General features: G+C 45.7%; 1 protein-coding gene across 1 annotated transcript; it reads left to right on the forward strand.

Moving 5' to 3' along the window:
• On the forward strand, positions 1-26,116 carry RAB5B (RAB5B, member RAS oncogene family). The gene is made up of 6 exons (XM_066585058.1): positions 1-215; positions 13,283-13,553; positions 14,653-14,804; positions 17,679-17,801; positions 19,055-19,148; positions 22,253-26,116. The coding sequence occupies exons 2-6, from the start codon at positions 13,391-13,393 to the stop codon at positions 22,366-22,368; spliced, it is 648 nt and encodes a 215-aa protein (XP_066441155.1). The 5' UTR covers positions 1-215; positions 13,283-13,390; the 3' UTR covers positions 22,369-26,116.
• The last annotated feature ends 336 nt before the right edge of the window (positions 26,117-26,452 follow it).

Consider the following 26,452-nt stretch of genomic DNA (forward strand, 5'->3'; position numbering starts at 1 on the left):
TCCGGCCTGTCACTGATTTATAACCCCGCCTCTTCCCACTGTCCAGACTGCGGCCACGTGGTACGGTGACGACACCCGATCCCGGTCACATGACTGTGATGTCAAGGAAGGTCCTTTAGGCCCCCGGAATCTTACATCCCCCGTCCGGTCAGACGGAGCGCCAGCGGTGAGCACTCGGGTCTCGGCCGCCTCCGGTAGAAGGGGATTTCTGTCAGGTGAGGCGGGTTTGTTTGTAGTTACCTCATAACAGGTGTCCCTCGGTGCGGGGCCTGCAGTCGGTGTGACGCCGTGCGGTATCCCGTCCTCCGTGTCCGGTAAGCCGGTGCTCGTGGAGTTGTGTGCGAGGACGGCGGTTCTGTATTCTACTGTCACCTCCTGTTCCTTCTCCGTCCTCCTATGTCAGCTGATTCAGAGGTCCCAAACCGGACAAGACGGAGCTCAACCGCTGCACCTCCTGGAACCGGGACCGGGAATCTCCAGGGCGGGAGGGGAAATAACTCTGGTTATGGCGGCATCCCCCTGGCTGATGTGTATTGGTACGCGCCTGAGCGCTAAGTGTTCTCGAATAAACAATGCTTCCCTTTTTTTTTGCGCTTGCGCCGGTCTACTTTGCTGCACTTTTTGCGCCCGCCGGGTCGGTCCATTTCCGCCGGCAACCAAAGATGCCCGGATTGAACCGTGTAGTTAGTTCCAGCGATATTATGTGGCGTAGCGTGCCATTCACTGTGCTTTTCCAAAAATACGGAATGTGAATGAACCCATCAAAAATCGCCGCTTCTATTCTCCGCATATTGCAAGCGCAAATCTTTCCGCATGCAGTTGGCCTCGGGCCGGTAGTTTTTGAACACATTACAGCATTTTTTTAATTTTTATTTTTTAATTATAATTTTTTTAACGCACCCCATCATTATGAGAATAGAGCTCGAAACCCGCAGCATTGGTCCTATTGAAATCAATGGTAGCGTTGTACCGCTATTAGTGCGGCGGTTCAAACGGCGCACTAATTGCGGTAAAAAGTGGGCTGTGTAAGAGCGGCCTAAGGCGGATCCCCACACATTGTGAACACCGCGCTGATCACGGTACAACGCTCCCATTCATTCCAATGGGGCTTCGCAGACCTGCGCTCCAACGCAGCATTTTCTAACTCCGCAATTTTCAAGCACTGTCCGATCTTCTTCTCCTCCTCCTCCTCCATCATGATGGGGTGCCTAAAAAAGCGTAATCAAACGTTGTGACAGGCGCTCAAAATCGCAGTAAAAATGCAGTGGTTTTGAATGCGTGTATGAGAGCGGCCTAAGCCTGCGTTCGCACTTCGCTGATCTGCTGCAGATTTTGCTACGGTTCTGAAACAGATTTCACTCCTTCATTTCAATGGGGCTTCGCAGACCTGCGCTCCAACACAGCATTTTCTAACTCCGCAATTTTCAAGCACTGTCCGCTCTTCTTCTTCTTCTCCTCCTCCTCCATCATGATGGGGTGCCTAAAAAAGCGCAATCAAACGTTGTGACGGGTAAAAATGCAGCGTTTTTGAATGCCTGTATGAGAGCGGCCCGAGCCTGCGTTCGCACTTCGCTGATCTGCTGCAGATTTTGCTACGGATCTGAAACAGATTTCACTCCTTCAATTTTCTATCCGCAGACGGGGTGGGATTCGATGCAGAGCCGCAGCAAATTGGCGTCATCGTAACTCAAGCTTTTCTAGATCTTTTTGAATCCTTTCTCTCCCTCTTCCCTAGTGTTAGCTATCCCTCCTAGCTTTGTGTCATCAGCAAATTTGACCAGTGTCCCGTCAATTCCCTCTCCAGATCATTTATAAAAATGTTGAACAATGCTGGGCCCAGGACAGAGCCTCGTGGTCCCCACTTGATACATTGTTTCAGGTGGCTGTGCAGTTATTGATGCCCAATCTCTGAGTACGATCACTCAGCCAGTTCTGAATCCACCTAAGGCCAGTTTTACACGGGCGCTAAAATCGCGCAATTATGACACCCGTGCTTTTCTATAGTTTCTCTCATTTGTGATGTTTTCACTCATGCAATGTTGCATGAAAAAAAAAATCGTGGCCTGCCCTACCTTTCTGCGTTTTGCATTTTTGCTTTTTCATCACTTATGTTTTCCTACGGAGCCGTCGTTTCATCGCACCGTGCGCCCTTGCGATTTCCGTGCAATGAGTTTTTGGACATTAGTCCCATTGTCTCCGAACGGCACAGTGTAGAGTTATAAGAGCAGATGCTCCAGAATGGCCGGTAGCTGGGGAATACAAGTATTTGGTAAATAGACGGGAGGCGACCGCTCATGTGAACCAATCCTACAGTATTATGTGGCTGTTGCTGTGAATAACGGTACCTTTCTTCTCGTTAATAGACGCTCCAATAAGGAAATCTGAAAGTTGCCACGCTTCCCGTGCTGTATGCAAATGAAGGAAAAACGTCCGGTCGGCGGCTCACATCTGTCCCACCCGCTGCGCCTAAACACTCCTTCTCCAGTCTTGATTGACGTTTCCAAGGCTGGCCACTGGGGGCAGCTTGTGTTTCAACCATCTTGCGTCGCTTGACTTTGTGTAGGACCTGTCCAGTAGAGCATGCTGTCGCATGCGTGTAAGCACATTTGCGGCATGCATTTGCACAATGGGCGTTGCGTATTTTGTGTTTTCACTGTAGCTTTTGCTTGTGCAAATTGTGTGCGTTTGCACACACAAGACACACAACCATGCTCCCAATCCTTTAAATGGGCAATTGGTGTAATTAGTTCAATATGTGCTCTTTCTTTGCGCAAATACACAATTTAACCTTTTCCAATCCACTGTCTAACATCTTCCTACATTCTGATTTGAAGCCTGTACAGCTCCGATGTCGGAAGATGTCCATCAGGGTATTCTTACTGTGTATTACTGGCCGCTCTGTTGTCGGGGCCTCTCCTGCATGTCACGTACTGCAGTACTGGCTCTAGCCAGCAGATGGCGCCATTGTATAATGGCAGAAAGAGAAAACCCCCTAGGAAAACCTCAATCCAAAATTGGATGCAAAGGGTTAGGATAATAGAGCATGCTGTATATTTTTTTGCACAAGCTAAATATGTTTATGTAACTGAAACCTTTGAAATCAAGGGGTTCTCTTCTCTGGGCATTGTACACGCAAATCTTTTGGACGTAATATGCTACGCAACTATGTTTGTGTGACTCTAGCCTATGTCACAGACCAAACGCAAGATATCTCTGGCATCTCCTGCACTGGCCGCTAATCAAGACTGGTGAAGACGCAGGGGGTGGGAGAGAGCCCGGACCCAGAAGAGATGTGAGATGCCCATTGGACGGCTTTCATCTCCATATGGCATGGAAAGCGTGCCAACCTCCATATTTCCTTATTGGAGCGTCTATTCATGATATGACATAGCAACAACTACCACATAATACTATATAACTGGTTTACACTACTAAAATGAGCTGCCAGACACCACAAAACGAAAATGTTACTGTAAGGGACTTGGCTGCTTGAGGTATTTGCCCCTCCAGTAGTCAGAATGGAGGTCTACCTGGTTGTTACACCAGTCCCCACCTCTAATAGTCTGTAGGGTTGTTCGTCCACTAATAGACAGTAATGGCACATGTAAAACCATGTTTTCTGCTGTCATTAATGCAGCACATCAAGATATTTGCTGCAATTAGATTAACATTATTGCGTGATTGTACCCTAAAAACTATCACACACCTTCCCCTTTGGCCCACTGCCTTTTCGGTAGGCACAGTGTGGCGTCTACCAGTCCCTTCACCCATGTACTTGCTTCATGCAATATGCTGGCAGGGAGCTACATACAAGGCTGTTGTATGTAGGCTTCTGTATCAGTCTTTGCTAACAGAGACGGGTGCTGGTGGAGCGCACGGCGCTGCGTGTAATCTGCCTGGTTTGGGATCACTCCTGCAGGGACATATGGGTGCTGTCAGTGACCATACACAACGTCATGCATCTGGCACCAGTTGGAAACACCCAGTCGGGGAATGATAAAGGTGAATGGCACCAGGCTCAGTTAGCAGGGCTGACTTTTATCCAATACTGCGTCGGCGCGTTAACGCTATTGTTCTACACTGATGAGTGATACGGGTTGTAAAAAAAAAACATTCCAACCTTGCTGGATGGTTTTTGTGATCTGTGTATTGTGGTGATGGATACTCGTGAGTCCCATCATGAACCATGTTTACTTCCAAGGCCTCGTTCACACAGGTATATTTGAGCTCCAAATTAGCCGCTTAATACGGACAGCATAAACCAGCTGCAGCCTGAAGAAGAACCCCAAGTAGACTTGAAAGCTGCTATAACATCATGTCTTTTTGTTAGCCTGTAAAGGGTGTCATATCTACAAGATTATTTATTATTATAATCACACGGACTGAAATGGCATATACCTGTGTGAATGAGCCCACATAGATGATGATGATCTTTATTTATATAGCACCAGCATATTTCGCAGCGCTTACAAGACAGGGGAAATGAAATAGATTACCAGATCGCAGGATGATCTTTGGTCACACAACTAAAGTTGCCGTGCAGCTCTAGTCTTATCCATACTTAAACCAGAAGTTTGTATGGGCTGCCGTGTCACATCGGTCATAAAGTATCATGTAGTTAGTTGCTTTATACCACTTGTTGGGTATCCTCTTGGTAAAAATGATTGTTGCTGTATTGATCCCAATGAGCTGCTGGGGCAGCCGGAGGCTTAATAATGGCCTCCAATTTGCTGTGTACGTAGACCCATTAGGCTTTGCCGGAGTTAGCTTCTGATTGGCTGCCTATCAATAGAACACTAGCATGTAGGTACAATGCACTGTACTACGTAAGTATTGCAGTGTATTATGTAAGATTGTATTTCACAACTCCAGTCCTCAAGTACCCTTAACAGCTAATGATTTGGGGTATTCTATTACAGCACCTGCGCTACAGCTAAGGGAGTCCTTTAGGCCTCATGTCCACTTACAAATTAGGATTTAAAATCCGCAGCGTTTTTCCTGCACGCGGATCTGCGCCCATAGGGATGCATTAGACACCCGCAGGTAGTTAAATACCTGCGGATGTTATTTTTCCCTGCAGACGCGGATCCGCGTGCGGGAAAAAATCCGGACCATGCTCCATTTGGTGTGGGTCTCCCGCGTGGACGACTCCCGCAGGCTTCTATTGAAGCCTATGGAAGCTGTCCGGATCCGCGGCAGACCTAAAATCAGAATATACTCACCTGCAGCGGTCCGTGCGTGTCTTCCCTTCTTCCCGGCCGGATCTTCTTGCTTCGGCCCAGCGGATGTTCCCGGCGCATGCGTGCGGCAAGCAGCCGGCGTGCCGAGCACATCCGCTAAGCCGAAGAAAGAAGATCCGGCCGGGAAGAAGGAAAGACAAGCTCGGACCCCTGCATGGGAGTATATTCTATTTTCAGCGCTCATGTCCACGGGGGCAGGAGGGACCCGCTGCGGATTATCCATGGAGAATCCGTAGCGGGTCCCTCCTGCCCCGCGGACATGAGCGCTGAAAATAAGAATAACTTACCCGCAGCGGACTGGGCAGATCTTCTCCTCTTCACGGCCGGATCTTCTTTCTTCGGCCGGCGGATGTGCTCGGCTTGTCGGCGGTGTGCCGCGCGCATGCGCCGGGCACATCCGCCGGGCCGAAGCAAGAAGATCCGGCCGGGAAGAAGAGATCTGCCCAGTCCGCTGCGGGTAAGTTATCCTTATTTTAGGTCTCCCGCAGATTCGGACGGCTTCCATAGAAGCCTGCGAGAGCCGTCCCCACAGGAGACCCGCACGAAAATGGAGCATGTCTGGATTTTTTCATGCTCCATATTTATTTTTTATTTTTTTTTTTATTCACTTTTATTGACCATCTGCGGGTATTTATCTACCCGCGGGTGGTCAATGCATCCCTATGGGGTGCAGATCCGCGGGCGGGAGAAGAGTTAAAATCCGCTTAGGATTTTAATTCTTACTTTCCCTGTGGACATGAGGCCTAAAACTTGATTTGTTGGGAATGCTTAAAGGGGTTGTCTCATGCCGAAACGTTTTTTTTTAAAAATTCAATAGGCCCCCCGTTCGGCGCGAGACAAACCCAAGGGATGGGTTAAAAAAAAAAAAAAAAAGTTTATTACTTACCCGAATCCCCACGCTGCGGCGACTTCTTTCTTCCTTTACCAAGATGGCCGCCCGGATCTTCACCCACGATGCACCGCGGGTCTTCTCCCATGGTTCACCGTGGGCTCTGTGCGGTCCATTGCCGATTCCAGCCTCCTGATTGGCTGGAATCGGCACACGTGGCGGGGCGGAGCTACGAGGACCAGCTCTCCGGCACGAGCGGCCCCATTCACCAGGGAGAAGACCGGACTGCGCAAGCGCGTCTAAAAACGCCAGAAGACAGCGAATTTAGACGGATCCATGGCGACGGGGACGCTAGCAACGGAGCAGGTAAGTGAATAACTTCTGTATGGCTCATAATTAATGCACGATGTATATTACAAAGTGCATTAATATGGCCATACAGAAGTGTATAACCCCACTTGGTTTCACGAGACAACCCCTTTAAGGACTGAAATGGAGAAAAACACTGATGTACGAAGGGCGTTCATTAAAGATTTCCCCTGACCCACTTCCTGTGGATTGAGAGCAATGAAACTTGGCCCAGTTATTAGTCCTTCCCTACATAGGTGCTACCTTGGGACACACACTTCTCCCATCTATTTATGCAGCTGTAAACACCTCGCTTGTAGAAGTCGAAAGGTCGGTCCAGCAGCCACTTTGTGACTTCAGAATTCAGAGTCTCATCATCTGGAAAATGCTTGCCTTTCAAAAATGACATCATTGTTGAAAAGAGATGGAAGTCCGGTGGTGCGAGTCGGGTGAATCAGGGGGATGCGGTAGAATTTCATACCCACAGCTGCATGCTTCCATCTGGGCAACATTTAAGTTGTGAACTGGGGCATTGTCTTGCAGAGGGTAGACACCTCTGGTGAGCATGCCACATCTCTTGGTTTTGTTGGCCTCCCGCAATTTCCGCAGCAGTGAAGCACAGTATGCCCCAGGAATCATGGTAGCCTTTGCTAGGAAAACCATCAAGACTACTTTATGCTGGTCCCAAAAGACTGTGAGCATGACCTTGCCTCCCAAGGGTTGGGCACGTGCTTCCTTTGGAGGCGGTGAGTCTGGATGCTTCCATTACATCAACTGGACTTTAGTCTCCGGATCATAGTGATGGACCCAGCTTTCATCCTGCGTGATTGGTCTGTTGAAAGCCCTCCTGGTTTGCATGGCACATCGTCAAAAGAGCCTGGGAGCATTCGACTTGTTCCTACTTCTGGAAAGGTGTGAACAGCCGGGGAACCCAGCGAGCTGATACCTTATGTATATGAAGATGGTCTTTTGATGATTTTTTTTTTTTTCTACGGACCCCACACTAATCTTGACATTTTGGGCTAGGTCATGAATGGTTACGCGGCGATTTTTCCAAAATGACAGCCTACACCCGCTGTATTGGGTGTTCATCGATAGCGGAGTGGGGTCGCCCTGGAATTGTAGCCGTTTCCACCAAAGTCCGATCACATTCGAATTGACGATGCCAGTTTTTGACTACACCCTATGATGGGGAATCCTCCCCATAAACCTCTGTCATCTCATTGAATGTCTCCCCTGCTGTGCGGCTTTTCAAGTAAAGGAACTTGATGACTGCTCTGTATACCACTGGGTCCGTTATCAGGCCTCGCACCACTTCAGCACCTGTAAAAGAAAGACCCTTATCCGTTCAGTGTTGCAAATTGGCGCATGACCTATAGAGACTTGTATCATTACACACGTGCGGTTTCAGCATCCTGCGATAAATAGAAATGGGTCAGGGGAAATTTTTAATTAACGCCCCTCATATGTGATCAAAACATTTCATTTAAGTCACCTTGTGGACTAAGACTGGCTTCACGCAACCAGATTCCTATTGCAGAAGCTGCCGTAGGCATCCGGAGAAAATCGCCTGCATAGAAAGGTATGTACTTTCGCTTTTTCCTTCACACTCGCAGAAACTAATTGTGTATTCTGTGAGGGTAGGAAAAATTGTTTTTTGAAAATCACTGGTTTCATAACCATGCATTTACATCCTCGCATCGTGAGAAAATCGCTCAATTTTCTGGCCAGTGTGAAGGCCTCTTCTACAGAATCTTGAAGTCATATGAAGTCCAGGCATTAGTTACAATACGGTTGCAGATGATACGTTTTTACACATTGTATTCATGCAAGAATTACTTCTATTTTCAGATACGAAGAGGTGTTTTTCTTTCAGTTTCTTTTTTCTCCCCTTCCTTCCTGTAATCTGAGCCTTAGTCCAGTTTGCTGATGGTATCTGTGTGTCCTTCCTGTCCTCTCTAGTAAGTCAACTGCCTGTTTTCTGCATGATAAAGGGGGATAATCGAGTGAGCAGCATGAGGGGAGTAACGGAAGACAGGATGGAAGGTGAGGAGACAGACTGCGGGTAGAATAGTAACCAGAGAAAGGGGAACTAAAAGCACTAATACTGTTGGTGTATTGGGGTGCTTTTACACGGTTCTTCATAGAACTCCTGTTTATATAAACACAATTCTAATTGCCAAAGGCAAAAAATCCCCACAGGTAATATCCCCTAAAATATAATCGAAATACTTTATTATTCAGAAAAGACAAAGACAACATGAATAAAAAATAAATCCTCGAATAGCGCCAATTTATTCTACCTGAACCATGCAGAGATTGAACTCCTAACCTTCAGGTCGTGAGCAAGAGCTTGGGACTGCATTTCTGCTGCCTTAACACTCTACGCCACATCCCCGAATAGCATTTAAAATACAGGGGCATATGGTAACAATGAAATGTGACCAGCCGGTAGTCCACTAAAATATAGGCATGAATGGCCAACTTCCAAAAGCCTATGCTGCTGAAGTCATTGGAAGTCACCTGACTGTTGCAGCCAATCGGAGGCTGCAGTGTTACCGTTCTGAACTCCTGAGTTCATGGTGCCCAGGATGTGAACGCTGATCCCAGGAGAATGGGTGGGGATGCTGCAGCTTCTGATTGGCTGCAGCAGTTAAGTGACTTCTGATGACATCATCAGCAACAAGAAACACCGGATCCCCATGGCAGAGAAGGAGTAAGTACTTCTGTGTTTGTTGTTTTAACACAGTTGGTGCTAGAGGGGCAATGTTGTCCGGTAACTGGACAATCTCTTAAAAGGGACCTTAATTAGGGATGAGCGAGTATACTCGCTAAGGCACTACTCGCTCGAGTAATGTGCCTTAGCCGAGTATCTCCCTGCTCGTCCCGAAAGATTTGGGTGCCGCTGCGGGGGAGAGCAGGGAGGAACGGAGGGGAGAGCTCTCTCTCCCTCTCTCCCGCCCGCTCTCCCCGCCGCAACTAGCCTGTCAGCTGCGGCGGCCCCCGAATCTTTAGGGACAAGCGGGGAGATACTCGGCTAAGGCACATTACTCGAGCGAGTAGTGCCTTAGCGAGTATACTCGCTCATCCCTAACCTTAATCCTTATTAAAATTTAATAGTAGAGGTAGGTTTGTCTATTAAAGTTGCTCAAATTGCCAAGTGCACCTATCAGGCAGTTATGGTGTATCCGGTTTAATTTCCATCCTAAGGGCTTTCTCATACAAGGGCATGTAACTATTTTAGTCTGTATCTGGGGTCTTCATGTACAGACTCGTACATGGATGTAGAGCATTCCTCTTGATGGATGAAGAGGTCTGGAGGATGACATAGAGCTCCTCACCAATGATAAAGGCATCAGAAAGACTTGAGTTATGTCTGACACACCAAGATCCTGGCTGAAGTATTCCTCCCCGGTTATGTTCCTGTGCTCTGAGGCATACATGATGGGCTTATCCCTCGGAGTGCTGTAGTTATGGCTGGAATGCTTTGCTTTGTTTCTTGCATATTCTTGGCCGGCTTTTCAGTCCTCTTATTTTCTTCTTGATGATTTACTGATGGAACTTCTTATTCGTTTATAGTGAATTTCATTGTACCACCCTCAAATTTTTAGTAACTGGGTCCAGAGGCTACTAAATTACAATTTAAAATCAGAGGTGAGGGGGGAAAAAAACCAAAAACATTATTCACAGAAAAAGCCAAAAATACAATACCTGAAGGTCTGCAAAGCAGACACGGTCGCCATGGGCACGATCGCCATAAGGCAGGCACAATCGCCGTAGGGCAGGTGCAATGGCCGTAAGCCCTGGAGATATGCAGTCAGCCAGACAATAATGTGGAGGAGCAGCTTGTGTGCCTGCCTTATGGCGATCGTGCCTATGGCGACCGTGTCTGCTTTGCAGACCTTCAGGTATTATATTTTTGGCTTTTTCTGTGAATAAATTACAATTTAGGCTGCTATTACACAAGTGCTAGTGATCAAAGTTTTCCCTATCGTGTCCACGACAGCACCACCTGAGATCACCTCCTCCTGATAGGACAGGAACACACAGGTTTAAAAGCTCTCCCCTCCCACCTTCCTCAGTGTTTTTCCTGAGGAAGGTGTATGGCAGAGAGGTGCTGGGGGAGATCCTAGCAGGAGTATACTTACAAAGAATCGGAGTTCAGGAGATCTCTCCTTCCTTCTTGAGGATCGTCTCTTGGGATGCTGCATCGGGCAGTTCACCCAGGCCAGGTTTCTCCCCTTCGCGGCCCATTGGAGGTTCTACATGGGGGGGGGGGGGCATGGTCTGTCCTTTGCTTCTCCCTGACATTGTCAGTCTTGTGGGCCCGCATAGGGGTAGGCGTGGTGCTCTGAGGCTCCCCAAAGTGAAGGGAATGGCGGGAGGCAGAGTCTGCAGTCTCCATGACTGGCGTGATGACGCAATAGCGTCAGTGGCGGGGGCATGGCCAGGCGGCAGAGGGTGCCAAATTAAAAAGAAAAGAAAAGGGGGAGGGGGGGGTGTTTAAAGGAATCCAAGAGAAGACAAAGGTGAATGCTAAGTTGATCTCTGCAGTTGTAAGCTTATTGTCCAGAGGTGGTTTGCAGTACTAGACAGGATGAGTACTCCAGCACTGGACATTCCGAACCGGCTGCTACCTCCTAGGGGCATAAGTAGCCCGTTGGGTAAAAATGCTTGATTCAATGTCTTTGCATTTATTTGCCTTTGCATGTTATTGCTAGGGGGACAAGAAGGTAGATGGTCCACCAAAGACAAGGCCTCCACATATGCCAAGCCACTATACAAATTAGGCATAGCTAAAGTTATAAAAGAGGAATCGGCGGGGATTTAGGGATGACCTTAGCTGATCAGGGAAGAAGTCCGCTCAGCTCTGACGTCACAAGACATACAGCCAGCTACGCCGTCCGTTTCAAAACGCCCTAGGAGGCCTTGTAAAAAAGTACTGTGTTCAGTCTGCAAAGAGTATCCACATCCCTGAAAACAGTCATGACCCTAGCGTGACGTCACATTGGAGTCACCCTAGGAGCCAGTAATGACTCGGTGCTTGCATCGGGGGACTTTACCTTTTATTTTTATACTGTATACCAGCGCTATACACTATGTACAGTATTACAGCTAAATCGCATTCACTTGAATAGAACTTGGCTGTGTAGTCTACATGACTGATGGACACCGCAGCGCAAGGCAAGCCGCAGCGCTCACCCAAATCCTATGGCCTGTCCAATCAGCTCATCAGCAGCTGTGTGCTCAGTTGACCCTTACCAATCTTATATTGATGGCCTATCTTTAAATGGGTCATCATTATTTTAGTCCGGTGTGAATGAGCCCTTAGTCTGTAGTGGGGAGTTTTCCGGCGCACACGCTAAACATACCTCGTCGATCTGTTGTAAACCCATCCACGGAGTACACTTGCAGGCTGCTGCTTATGTAGTGATTGTCACAAATCCTGACGCATGACGCCGACCGCCTGCAGCCGTCACCAGACGTGGATTAACTTCTCCAATTGTCCGTTTTGTTTTCTCTTTTCTTGGCAAGAAGGTAAGAATTATGTAGTTGTGTATCCGGACAGGCAAGTGTGGCCGACAGCGGTAATGAGATGTATACGTGCCTCGGGGACAAGCGGACACATTGTCTTTGCTGTTACAAAGTATTGTAAAGTAGCGGCGTTGCCGTTGTAACAAATCTGCTTGCAGTCGTCATTTTGTGAAGGGTATCTGATTTCTCCGGGCGGCCGCTCCGCTTTCTGTGTGTTTCTGTCGCTGCCATAGAGCGTTTACATGAATGCTCCGCTGCTGCTACATGTAGACTGCTTCGTTTTAGTGATCGGTTGGGCCCCATATATACTCTCTAGATGGGCCACAAAACTAAGGCTGGATTCACACGACCGTATTTGTGCGTGTAAAAAAAAAAAAAAAAGCAAACCAAAAAACAGTGACTAGAATACATTGGGTTCGTTTACCAACACGTTTTTTGCATTCGCATTTCTGTCGCGCACCAAAAAAAAAATGCAGCATGTTATGTTATCCTGTGTAGTATTTGCACAGGGAAATAGAACATATGGCACGGTTAGCACTAATTGGCCATTTTAATGGCTGAGACTGTAGCTGCGTGTGTTTTTTGCGCATGCGTGAAGTACAGTAAAAAATGCAAGGGTGTGCATGAAAATTCAACACCCAATGTGTACATACGCGGTGAAAATACACGTACGCCCATGTGAGTCTGGCCTAAGTCTGCATGTAAATGTTAGGCCTCCTTCACACGGGCGACAAAGTCTACAATGCTGCAAATCGCATGTATGTGAAGCCTATGCTTTCCTATGGGTTCCTTCACACGTGATGTTTTGTAGCATGCTACATCCCGACACAAAAACCTTGCGGGTCCGGCGATATGCCCGCGACTCGTGAGGTTTTGTATCCCCATGTTTCCCTTATGGAGCCTTCCTCTCTGTTGCATCGCAGGAACACGTGATTTTTAGTGCGGTGCGATGCAACTTTGACAGTATGAAATCCTACTGTCAAAGCTATAATCTAAGTCCTAGCTGCAGGGGAAAAAATGAACACATACATCACTTTAGAAGCGCTCGCCGCTGCAGCTTCTCCCCAGGTCACAGCACTGTTTCTCTTCTTTATCTTCTCTTCATCCTCTTAAAAAATCCCCGCCTCCTGGAAGCGCTGGCTGTGATTGGCTAACGCTTAGCCAATCACAGCCAGTGCTCGATGAAGGGCTGTGTTAGAACCACTTTGTGCATGGATGAGATAAATCTTTAGCATGAAGCCAAGTCGTACAATCCTTGTCCTGTGACCTGTTTAGTATCAGTAGGCCCTTAAATGATGAGATAAAGGTAATGATTTGTCATGTTTTGTAGATTCTGCCGCTGCCTGGACCTGCTGTCTCGCACCTGCACAAGCCCAGGAAGGTCCCTTTGGTGTTCTCCATCCTCTGGAGCGTTCCTTGTAATTTTGTTTTTGAGGAAATGGCCGGGAGAGGAGCAGCGAGGCCGAACGGTCAGTCTCAGGCCAGTAAGATCTGTCAGTTTAAGCTGGTGTTGCTTGGTGAATCTGCGGTCGGCAAGTCCAGTCTGGTGTTACGTTTTGTCAAGGGACAGTTTCACGAATTCCAGGAGAGCACGATTGGAGGTAGGTGGCCCCGTAACCGCGTAATTTGTTGGAGAGCGACGTCTTAAATCCTCTACATGCAGTTTATGGCTGTCTTTTGATAGTGATGGACTATTGATATCCTCCTTCCTGAAAGGAATCTACCCAAAGTTCTTTATAATTCCGGTCAGATTGTGCACAATACGGGGATTTATCTACATCCCATGCACTTTCTCCTGACAGGGTAAGATTCCTTCCAGTAGAAATTTTCGTTTGGTCTCAACAAGAGAGTGTGCTAGAAAGGGAATCTATACATATCCCAGGCACAAACCAGACCAAGGAAATTTCTGGATAACTCTGAATGTACTAGTCTGGTTGACCCTTCAATCAAACGGCTATAGCTACACTGTGTGTATTACAGGGTAGCCTCTGACTAGAGATGAGCGAGCGTACTCGGAAAAGCACTACTCGCTCGAGTAATTTGCTTTATCCGAGTATCGCTGTGCTCGTCCCTGAAGATTCGGGTGCCGGCACGGAGCGGGGAGCTGCAGGGGAGAGCGGGGAGGAACAGAGGGGAGATCTTTCTCTCCCCTGCTCCCCGCTGCGACTCACCTGTCAGCCGCAGCGGCACCCGAATCTTCAGGGACGAGCACAGCGATACTCGGATAAAGCAAATTACATGAGCGAGTAGTGCTTTTCCGAGTACGCTCGCTCATCTCTACCTTTGACCATTGTCGAAGCCGCAGTACATACTCTTATTAAATTGGAGCTATTTGCTCTCCATGAAATACGGTATCTCCCATCATATAGTACCTTTGGGATCACTCACTGGGGAGCAATTCTTGTACGTTCTTTGTGTGTCCCTCGGAAACTTGTATACCAAGTTCCTTTTTAATGCAATATCTAATAAAAGTTATATTTTAGTTTTTTTCTCAAACCCTACAGTGATAAGTCTAAATTGGCCATCTGGTCTTCGTCCTGCTGCAGTGATTTTTGTTTAAAATTTAGGTGGCCCCGTGCGCACTAACAGTTTCATCTTGCTGCTCTGTCATTCATAGTATTAATAGGAAAATTAATTAATTATATTTTTATTTATTATAATTCCGTTGTGTTTTTTATATTTTTGTGCGTCTCTTTGTAGCTGCATTTCTTACACAGTCTGTTTGTCTGGATGACACAACGGTAAAATTCGAGATTTGGGATACGGCAGGGCAAGAAAGATATCATAGCCTGGCACCCATGTACTACCGGGGAGCGCAAGCTGCCATTGTGGTGTATGACATCACTAACCAGGTAAAGTGGCGGGAAGGCATTGGCACATTCTTGCTTTGTGCACACATCTTTTTATTTGGGCTTTTCTTGAGTTTTTTTTTTCCCCCTCCCATTGGATTACAGGACTTTTTAATTTGTTCATAAGTGATTAGGACACTGGGTATGTACACGGCAAAGTATGAAATGTATGCCTTTTTTATGTGTTAGGCCGCCTGCAGACGAGCGGGTCGGATCCGGCAGCAAGAATTCTCGCCGCGGTACCCGACCCGACAGCCTGCAGGGACGAGCGCGTACTCACCCGCTCCTGGCGGCCCCAGCTCTTTCATGTGCCGGCTGCGGCGCAGCCGGCGCATGCGCAGACCGGAGCCAGCGGCCGGGTGAGTGCGTGCCCCGCACAAAAATAGGACATGCCGTGGTTTGTTTGCTGCGCGAGATTTCGCGCGGCCAAACCGCGGCTGTCTAAATAGGAGTGCGCATTGTAATGCACTACTATGCAAACTGTCAGTGGCGGAAATCCCGCGGGATTTCTGCCCGTGTGCAGGCGGCCTTAGGCTAGCATATATAATAAATACAGTATATGGGCTTCAATTATGAACACTTAACAGAAGCCTGGGATGTTAGCAGCTGGGACCAGTTTAATTGCAGCTTTCATTTCTCCAGAATAGTTTATAGTATAAGGGTACTTTACCAGATTTTTATTTTTTGCGTCTCGAAAGCAGCAGCTTTCTGTTTGCCACAGATCTACACCTGGATTTAGCCCTTGTCAATGGACGAATCGCTTCATGGAATCTGTATCGCTGCTTTTTAATTTACGTCCGGAAAAAGTTGACGCTGTGTTTAAAGCAGATTGCCATTGAAAGTAATGGGATGAGGATTTGCCATGGCAAAGGTCTATGGTGTGAACATACCCCAACTGTGCTTTCTAAAGAAAAAGTTTGCAATGTCAATACTTTTGATCGCTGGTGGTGCGGACGCTGAGACCCCCACCGATCAATGCAGCTGAAGACCCACCAATAGGCTTTCTATTGAGCCCGTCTTCAATTAGTGCCGAACTTTTTTCAACAACACAGTTGCACTTAATGAAAGCTGGGCTCCGTTTGCTGTAGGCATCCAGGTCCGTTCTTTTAGATGGTGTTGATAATCGAGGTCCATTCTGTTATGTGGTGCAGGTATGGAGCAAGTAATAATAGTTATGGGCAGTGGACGCTTTCCATAAGCGAGGTCTAGGCTAAACTTTGATTAATAAATGACCCACTGGCTGTCAGATTTAGGCCTCATGTCCACTTGCACACAGATTTCACTGCTGAATCCCGCAGTGGTATCCATGTGTGCACACAGCCATGGACATAAGGCAGTTTCTTACCTCTACGGATCTATCGCAGATCTCCTCCGTGCCGTCCGCTTCTTCTTCTTTCTTGAGCACGGTGGATGCGTCCCAGCCCAGTGCGTGTGCGGTGTCTATTTTTCTTTTTTGAATCTCCCACTTTGCCGTGGATCCGCGGCACGTCCACAGTGACAGCTGCGTCTGTGCCGCGGACCCGACAACTTCCGTTGACTTTAATGAAAGCCGTCCCTGTGGGATCTGCAGGAGTATGAAGCCTGCTGCGATTTCTTTCCGTGTGTGCAATACGCACACCGGGAAAAAAATCATATTGGCATGCTTTTAGCGGCTTTGCGGGCGCCCATGTGTCCCTATCGGCAGCTCAATTTGCGGATCTCCTGCACGGGGTACCCCATATGGGTTCTGCAAATCAAATCTGCTCGTGGACATTGGGCCTTACTTGGCGTGATGAGAGCAGAAGTTGTTTTATTGTTTGTTCTAAGTTGGCTTGTAGTTATTTTTCAGGTCATGTTAGTTTTTAGACCACATGGTGGCCTGCGCTATTCCTTTCTGCACAGAATGCTGGAAATGAATAGAAACCTACCGGTCTCTGTTTTAGCAGTTTTCATGACTTTCGGGGATTGGTTCTGTCTAGGGGTGTGTTCGGGACTTTAAACTGAAATGCTAATGCAACAAGGTCTGCACATCCAACAAATAAATACATAGGTGCATGCGACAATACAGTACAAGGAGAAACGCGTAGTAACAGCACTCATACACACTTAATATCTCTTGCATATAATAATCACACGAAAATGCAAGGTTCTAAGCCTATAATGTGGGTCCAGGTGACCCTGCTTAAAGACAGGTACTAACAGTGGCAGTTAAGGCCTGTTTACACATAATGCTTATCGCGTAACATGCGTATAAACAACTGAATTTGAGCGCTAATTTTTCTGTGTGAATACAAAAAAAATTGCTCGCTTGTCATTAGCGGTTGTTTAAAATGGTTTTTCAATCAGCTTTAAAATTCTCGCTGGCTTCTCATACTGCATAAATGCTCCTCGTTCAGCGCTTCCCATAGGAGGTGAAGCGCTGATCGAGAAACCCGCGAGCCGGAGGCAAGTCTTTCTGTTTACCCTGCATGAGAGCTGACTACCATAGTGGTGACGTCGGCGCTCGTGCAGTCGTCCAGAGGACTTTTAACCCCCTGTAAAATGGCCTTTAGTCAAAAGAAAAATCGAAAACCAGAATGGATGGAAGCAAACAAAAAAAAATGCGTCCCATTGAAATCTTTGGGGATTTTACTGGACCTGTTTTTTTGGGGAGGGGTGTAGTGGGTTCTTGAAGCTGAAAAGCAAATGTCAAATATTATACTGTTAGTACAGTAGGAAATAAAAATGCTTTTATTTTGACCAGTCTGCAGTATACCCTGTTTGGCCACTAGGTGTCACCACATGATTTATGTTTATACATAAGGGGGAAAAAACTGCAAAAAAGTGATAATTAGATTAAAATAATATCTCAACTTCGGTGTTTTTAATTTCGCTTAACTTGCCTCTTTCTCTTTGCAGGAGACTTTTGCCAGAGCGAAGACATGGGTTAAAGAGCTGCAGAGACAAGCTAGTCCAAACATCGTCATAGCCCTGGCTGGCAACAAAGCTGACCTCACTAACAAACGTATGGTTGAGTATGAAGTGAGTGAAAAATTACTTTGAACTTCTATGTGTGTGTATGTGAGCGACACCCCCCCCTCCTTTTTTTTGTTTTGTTTTGTATTCAACTGGCTTTTTGGCCTTGTCAATTATTTTGGCTCTGTTCACTTCATGTTTGGACTGTTCATGCACACATTTGAGTAGTGCCACTTGAATATATGGCTAAAAGGTATGCATATATGTCTGCCGTTGCCTTTATTAAAAGGGGGGTGGGTTCTTTAACGGTATCCAATTTAATTGAGTAGTTCAGTTGACTAAACCTTTCAGTGCAGTTAGAGAAAATGCTATTGAAGGAATAAAAGATTGCAGGCTATGTATAAACACATTGATGGTGAGGCTAACTTGCATGAATTCAAGTCTCCAGGTTCAGATGAGTTACATCCTAGGATACTAAAGGAAGCAGCGGAGGTAATTGCTGAACCACTCGCTGTAATTCTTGAAAATTCCTGGAGAACAGGAGAAGTCCCAGAAGATTAGAAAAAGACAAATGTCTTTCTTCAAAAAAAGGGAATGAGGTGGATCCAGGAAACTACAGGCCTGTGAGCCTGACTTCTATTATTAAACAGCATGTATGCAAGTGGTTGGATAGAAATGGCGTAACTAACTGGAGCCAGCATGGGTTTAAGGCCCAGTTACACCAGCCGATGATCACTAAAAAAACGCTAATTGCCCATTGTTTTAGCAATCATCGGCGCGTCTAAACACGTGCCCATCGGGCACTGCTAGCTGATCGTTAAATTCGGTCCAACCTAAAAATCGTCCTTCACTCTTATCAGCCCTTTTTTTTTTTTCTTATGTCGTATGATTTTGTCCCCAAATAGTGGGATATTTCTGAGCAACCAAATAAAAGGCGCAGTCTTAGCTTATACCAAACTACGTATGATGTTTGCTGCTCCAGAAAGCTATGCTGTTGTAATAGACTTGCCGGTAACAGGCCACCAGTTAATGACTTCATAAATACTGTTGGTAATTCCACACATGGTAGATTTGCTGTAAACGCACCGATTCGCCGCAGGTTTCATCCTGATACATTGGAAGGGGTAAAATCTGCAACAGTTATTGATACATTGTGGACTTTTACAATTTGCACCGCAGGTTGATTTTAATGCAGAAAAGTTTTATAGCATGTGGATGAAGTTTGTAATATTCCACTGTTGCTTTTTTACCTGCTCAAATCAGCTGATTTCGGAGTAATTTATTTTCGAATTTGACCTGTTCTCTGTCCTGATTTGCAGGAAGCCCAGGCATACGCAGACGACAACAGCCTGTTGTTTATGGAAACCTCCGCCAAGACAGCCATGAATGTCAATGACCTGTTTCTTGCAATAGGTAAAGCTGAATGGCTATCTGGAACAATTCTACATAATGACTGCTGTTCTAGTTGTCACATATAATCTAACTACACGTTTTACATGGGGATTTTAAACCACATCTTAATAGAAAAAAAAGAGCCTCGGAAGTTTCCTTCATGAAATCTACATGTGTGGATACATAATATACAACAATGCAATGTTACATAAGCAGTTCTGTATTAAATCGTTCCATTGACGCTCGCTGCTGTTAGTTCGACCTCTTGCAGAAACGTTTTATACGTCAGTTCTGTGTGGGAAATAGTCGTATTGATAGTAAAGGGACTATTCGCCAACAGGTACAAAGGTGCAGAATTACAGGCGGGTCACTGACTTTCAGTTCATTCACAGTGTACTCGCATTCCTTAACCCCTCTTCTCCCACAGTTATGAGTCTTAGGACCTTTTATGGGTCACAGAATAGCCTGCCCAGTTTCTTGTTTTGTTTTCATACAGTTTGTGGTAGTTCATAGTAACCATGCTTGATTGCAGGAGCTGACCAGGAGGTCAATAACTTTCTTCTACGGTGTTTTATAGATGTGGGCTGGCACGCAGAAAGTGACTTACCTTTTCAGTACTATAAAGTAAACCGTCTACAGTCAAGTGGGTGCAGACCTATAGGACATTGTAGATAAACTAACCATGTGCATACAGCTATAGGCCCCCTGCATACGAGCGAAAAATTCCGCAGCGGGATTTCCCGCAGAATTTCTGCCCATAGGATTGCATTAGATAATGCAATCCTATGCACACAGCTGCGATTTTGTCTGCGTAAAAACAAGGAGGGGAAACAAATCGCGGCATGTTCTATTTCACAGAAACGTCAGTAGTGACGGCTCCGCTCTGCACACGCCTGGCTGGCGTCAGCTGGCGCATAGCAGAGATGGAAGATGCTGGGAGCAGGTGAGCCGCAGGTCTCTGCAGGGGCACAGGTCTGCATCCCGCTGCAAGAATTCTCGCAGCGGGAGGCGACCCGGCTGTCTGCAGGCGGCCATAGTCAGAGATTTCGGTTCTGGCACTAAACGAGGGCATAGGTTTTGTTACAAACTAGTATGACTGTTTGATATTAGTATGATTCTAATACACTCTGTTAACAAAAAAAATTAAGTACCATCAGAAGTTGTTCACTCTTCATACTGCAGATCATTTGCCCACTAACAAGCCCTGTCCAATATGCGCCCTATCAATGAGCACTTGTTACATCAGGCAGATGATCTGCCCATGTCAAAGGACCCTTCATATGCTTGCTTGGTCGGCAGATATTCCTAGGATATAAGGTTCTGCTCCTTATACTTATGATGATCGTTTTTAAGTTCAACTGTTGTTTCTTAAAACTTTTGGTATTTCAAAAGTCTTGATCACCGGGGGTCTGCCAGCTTCCTCCCCCTGCTGAGAGGGACACTGTATATCGGCCGGGCGTGAAAACCCGGCCGATCTATAGTCATCTGAAGCCGCTCTAAGGCTGCTTTCACGCGCATGAGAAAATCGTGTGAACTTTGTGCGTTGTGAGGTGCCCAAATATGAGCCCTATTCTTTTGAATAGGATCACACACATGAGCGATGTTTTCCTGCATTGCACCGCGATGCAGGAAACAAATCGTTACATGTTCAATCGTTTTTGTATGCTCTGACATCTCAGCGCCCATTGTTTTCATTGGGGCTGTTGTAGCTTTGAACCACACGCTAGGTTCCTGCGATGCGAGGTTTCCCCATTCATGATAATGGGAGAAACTTTGCGATCCTCCACCCAAGGATAACTTCACACGGGAGAGTGTGATATTGGACTGTGAATCATGGCCCAAAATTGCACTTGCCAACGTGGGATACCCCCGTGGATACGAGGCGTTTTTGTATCAAAACCGCCCTGCATCATTTCAGAAAAGTATGGCAGAGCATCGTGGAGTCCTGTCATTTGATTTCACTGGGGAGACCTCGCATTGCCTGCACCTAGCATGTGGTGTGTTACTGCCACTGGCCCAAGTGAAAGCAATGGGCGATGAGAGGGCACAGCCAAAGATAAGACATGCAGCGATTTGTTTTTTGGTTCCGTGACGCGGTAAAAAATTTGCTTGTGTGTATGATCCCAGTCAAAAGAATGGGGTTCATATTTGTGCATCGTGCAACACACAAATCTCGCGTGATTTTTCTCGTCTGTGTGAAAACTGCCGAAAGCAAATTCTGTAAGTATCCTATTTTTATTTTATTTTTTTTTATAAATTTTAATTAATGTTTCTTGGGGGAAATATATGAAGTACAAGCAGACAGTCTTAAAAAAATCTAAATAAATGAAAATGTTCTCCATGTCTTTCAAGGGGTATTTAATCTCCAGGATTGGCTGAGATGGAAATACCAACTGTACGCCACTGTTTCTATAACCCCCGTAAAAATGAATGGGAAAACGATGTGCAAGCTGTTATTACTGTAACCATGGAGTTATGGGAGCGGCACATAACGGCCAGCTCAGCTGTTCCCTTAATCCCAGCCCTTCAGTTTCCTCGGTGTAGAGAGGGTTATTTTCATAACAGCAATGATGGACTAAAGGCTAATTTACACAACGATTATCGCTTTTCGTTCATCGCTGACTTCAAGTCCGCATAAAATCCTTGGCCCTGATAACAGGGACGGCATGCTGTGTTCTCTGAGAGCATTGTATGCAGCCAGTAGCCCGTGGCAGAACAAAGCAGATGTATTTAGAGACCAGACCACCCGCTGTTCTTTAAATACATGCAAATGAAGCTAGTTAGCTACTAATAGACTGATTAGCCCATTGGTAGCTAATGCAAAATGATCGCTAAAAACTGTCAGTTTCTGATGAATTGGAGCGATCATCTTTGCGCGTAAATGGGGCTTTAGATGGGAATGCTGCTTTAACACCATACAATTGCTATAAAAGGCAAACTAAACTAAAAATCACCAAAGTTCAGCTACAAAAGGATCTTTTTCAGTTGTTTAAAGAAGGCATGAAATGTTCGAGCATGGTGCTGTTCTTCCAAAGCTATGACCTCTTTTTCAAAGTTATACTATATTTCAACAGGGTTTACACTTAAAATCATATGCCTAATGAAATCCTATCTTCCTTTTACAGCTAAGAAGCTGCCAAAAAATGAGCCCCAGAACACAAGCGGGGCAGCGGGTCGGAGCCGAGGTGTGGACCTCCACGAGCAGACGCAGCCGAGCAGGAGCCAGTGCTGCAGCAATTAATACCGGAGACTGGAGAACAAAGGGGATTCAAGATAAGATTATAACCTCTCTTCCTGCACCTGCCCTTCCACCCTCCAGAAATACAACTTAACACCTTTCCAGCACCTAACTTTTCTGCCAAGACTTTCCCTTCTGCAACCCTTCCTCCCTCCTCCCCGTCACCGATGGATAACCGCACACATGGAAACAAAGCGGCCGGCTTGAAACTTCCCCTTCCACTCCCCCCTACACCACTGCAGCCCTCAAAGATCTCCCTGCTAACTGCACTATTGTGGGTATTAATTTTTGTTTGTTCTTTTTAACGCTTTCAACCAACACACACAGACTACTTCTGGTGACACAGTCGAGGATCGCATCTTCTGGGGACCGCGCCTTCTCAACAGAGCAAACGAGAAAAGAAGCAAAAAAACAAACAAACTGATTCTACTTTGTATTATAGCTGCACATAGTGACTTTAATATTTTGATTTTTTTTTTTGTTTAATTTCATGTAGGTTCCCTTCCACCACCTACTGCCTATCTTCTACCTACCACCTACCTTCTGCTTTCTTCAGTTTCCCTGTTTTTTGCAGCCTGTCAAGTACTTTGTAGATCTTCATACTTGAAGGAAGACTCACATTACTTGCAATTCTTGTAAACTTTCTTACTTTTTTTTTTTGCTCCGCCTGTCAAATGCATACGTGTGCCTGGACGACTATAGCTGGTTAAAAATGATCCATTCTTGTCGCTTTAGATTTAGTCAGAAAAACACGAACAATAATGTCATGGGTGGTGCACTGGTGTAAATGTGGGAGCTTTAGGAGGAACAGGTGAGATTTGCCTATTGCTGTAAGCACTGAACGGGGTGAGTACACCTTGGGGATTGTGTGTCCATGTAGTGGCGATCGAATATCGTTTGGTGTCCAAGGGGAAATAGATCATCTAATTTTGTGTCAGGACCTTAAAGCACATAAAATGGTTTACAATAACTTCAGTTGGAAAATTGGAGCGCTTAATGTCACAAAGATCAAAACTCTTTTAGCCATCTGGTTTTCAGGGATTTTATACAGCATCAGAGTTTTTTCCATCCTTATGCGCAGCAGATCCAGCCTCAGTTATTGTCACGCTTGCGATGTACTCTGATGTAAGGATTGTAGCAATGCTGTATGAGAGCGGAGAGCCCCGTCAATGTATACACTATGGACGAGAATGACGGCGTATGGATTCCCGATTTGGTCAGTACTTGCCTGTCTGCAAGTTCTGGTTCCGCCTGGCAATGGTCCGCAGAACCAATCTTATCACTTATTTAATAATCACTTCTTCTTCAAGTTATGTAGCCGTCAAGGGAGTCACTAAATGACCTTTTTCTCTCTTTTCTTGAAGAGATCTCCTACAATGGTTACTGTTTCAATTGTTCTACAACTTCCATGCAAACCTGTGTATTTAGCCTTGCCTACTGCAAGGGCTGCCACAAGCGGCGTGCACTTTAGTTCTCAAGCGGTGGAAAGGTCGTTTTTCTGTTCATTTATGCTTTTTATTATATTATGGAATTCAAAATTTGGTGATCGTGTAGCAAATGGGTTGATTGCACCACGTTTATTCGAGATCATCCACATCACAACATGCATACATTATTAACCACTCCTTACCCGAATATAGAAGGGAGAGTCTTCTAATTGGGACAAGTTGGGCCACACTGTACCCAGTCTCTTAAGTCTTAGCTATACACCAGTGGCATGGCAGGTATGTGCCTTCCTGTGTGTGTGTTTAAGTGTTCTTACTAATTTAATACTGGTGGCTTTATGGATTTCCATTTTTTTTTAATGTGCCTTCCTTCCATAGGTGGACAGGACTGTTATGGTGTGCTACTCAAATTTTGTTACTATTGATTCTGTTGATGTCCCATTTGTTCAGAGGGCTAGACAGCACATGAATGACAAAGGCTTAGGAAATATCGTAAGGGTATATTCATGTTCAGCTGATTTGTTCTTGCATATGAATATACCTTAAAGGGTTAGTTGATGGCTGGGGGTCCGCGGCTCTGGATCCTCATCCGGCCCGCTGTTGGTGGAGAGGGCCCAATTATCAACGGTCAGCACAGGAAGTGGGAGCGTCAGATCAAGGAAAGTGTGCAATGCTATTATACTTCCTGTTACTGATAGCATCGGACATCCTGTCCATAACTAGGGGCAGAAAGTGGAATAGAAGCGCAGTGCTCCCATTAATTCCAATGGGAGTGAAGTTGGTGCTCCCACTTCCTCCTCCTGTCCACTGATGACGTCCGGCCCGCGTCACTAAATAGCAGGCTGGACAATCAACTGATGGATGGGAATCCCATCCATCAACTACTGATGACCTAAAAGCTCATAATATCCCATAAGGGTATATTCACACTTGGCGTAAATGCTGCGGATTTTCCGCAACCGAAAAGTCTGCGTCAAAATCCACAGCATTTCCGTTATGTATGAACATGCCCTAAATGGTCCCCCATGGTGTGATGTGCATGTTCTACAATACTACTTTTTTTTTTTTTTTTTTCCAAGGGTTTCTATTTGTGGGACTGGAGATTTTAAAAAGTTTCCTGTATTTTTGCTGTATTGTAGAGTGCAATATAGCTCTAGAAATAATGACTATTACACAGATTTGACCTTTTTACTGATGATCCATCAATGAACCCTTAACACTACAATAGTATATAAAACTCTAGACTTCACTCTGAGAAATGAATCCGGTTGTAGATATGTGGCTCTGTCTCCAGTGTTAATGATATTTAGAGCAAACCTACATGTACCCTGCATCTCTGTATAGGACTATACAAAATATCAATTTTCCAGAAATGTAATCGAATTGCCACTTTTTTTAGCACTATTAGAATTTTTTGTATATACTGTAAGATTGCTATCGGCCTATACTAAGTTGCCCTTCAATCACACTAACCTTCTCTAAGGAGGTCAGCGAAATGACCTCCGGACAGAGATCACTTTTTTCTTTTCGGAGCTTGTATGCAAGTTGCCAAAAATGGGACACTGAATGATCCGTGGTTGTACGGCTATATCAATCATCTTGTATGCATCCGTGTGTCACTGTAGACTGCACTTTGGGATGTTGTTGGAAAGCCGGGAACTTATGTAGAAAGCAGCAAGTCCTGTGGAAGATGTAAGTTGGCTCTTGAGACTTAAAACTGTTTTAATGATCCTTGCAGCTGATCGAAAAAGTGATATTTATTTCTGACCGTGATGTGATTTTAATTAAAATGCGATCTACGTATGCAGTTGACTTCATGAAAAGCCTGCGTATCCATTGTTTCTGTATAAAGCCTGGCTTTAGATGAACATCGATCAATGGTTCACTCACTACAATTCACTTTTATAGAAAATAACATCACTGCTAAGTTGTTGCAGTGGGACGACGGAGATATTGATGTTGTGCTTGTACTTTTTTTTTCATTGTCCGGATGAAGTGACACATTGTGTACTGCCACAAACAACCATTGTTGTACTCCAAATACTAATGAGAGCCAACTTCACCTTGATTCCCTATCTGTGTATGGATGGAAACTGGGCCAAGTTGGTGCGTCGCAGTTCTGAAAGATAGAATCCCCTCCGTTTTAATGTGCATTTCTTTCTGTCTTATTTGCATTAAGAAAGATCTGACTTCAGTTATAACCATAATGGACATCTTCTTCCCCTTCCCTCCGATCTACCAATGTATTTAATGTAAGTAAAAACAAAGACTGTGTGTGTGTATATTAAATGAACTTAGCTTCTTAATGATTGTCGGATTCGTTATTTCACGGTTTTCTTGATAAATCTGTCAAAATGCCTATTTGGCATTTGTATGGCTGGGACCAACAACAACTAATGGAGGGAGAAGAGGACCTTTTAAAGGGATTCTGTCTTCAGGTTCATGCTGTCTGAATCATGGCAGCATGAAACCGGGAGAGGGATGCCTATTGCCCCCATGGGTACTTTATTCTGAAATGCTGTGGCTTTACAGAATAAATGACGCTGAGCCCAGTCACTTGGTGGATCAAGTCTGCCATGCAGAGTGACAGCTCTTTATTTAAGCTGGTAGACAGCTGTTAGTCAGCTGAGATCGGAGTCAAA

The sequence above is a fragment of the Eleutherodactylus coqui genome, chromosome 1 (genome assembly GCF_035609145.1).
Source record: "Eleutherodactylus coqui strain aEleCoq1 chromosome 1, aEleCoq1.hap1, whole genome shotgun sequence".
NCBI lineage: Eukaryota > Metazoa > Chordata > Amphibia > Anura > Eleutherodactylidae > Eleutherodactylus > Eleutherodactylus coqui.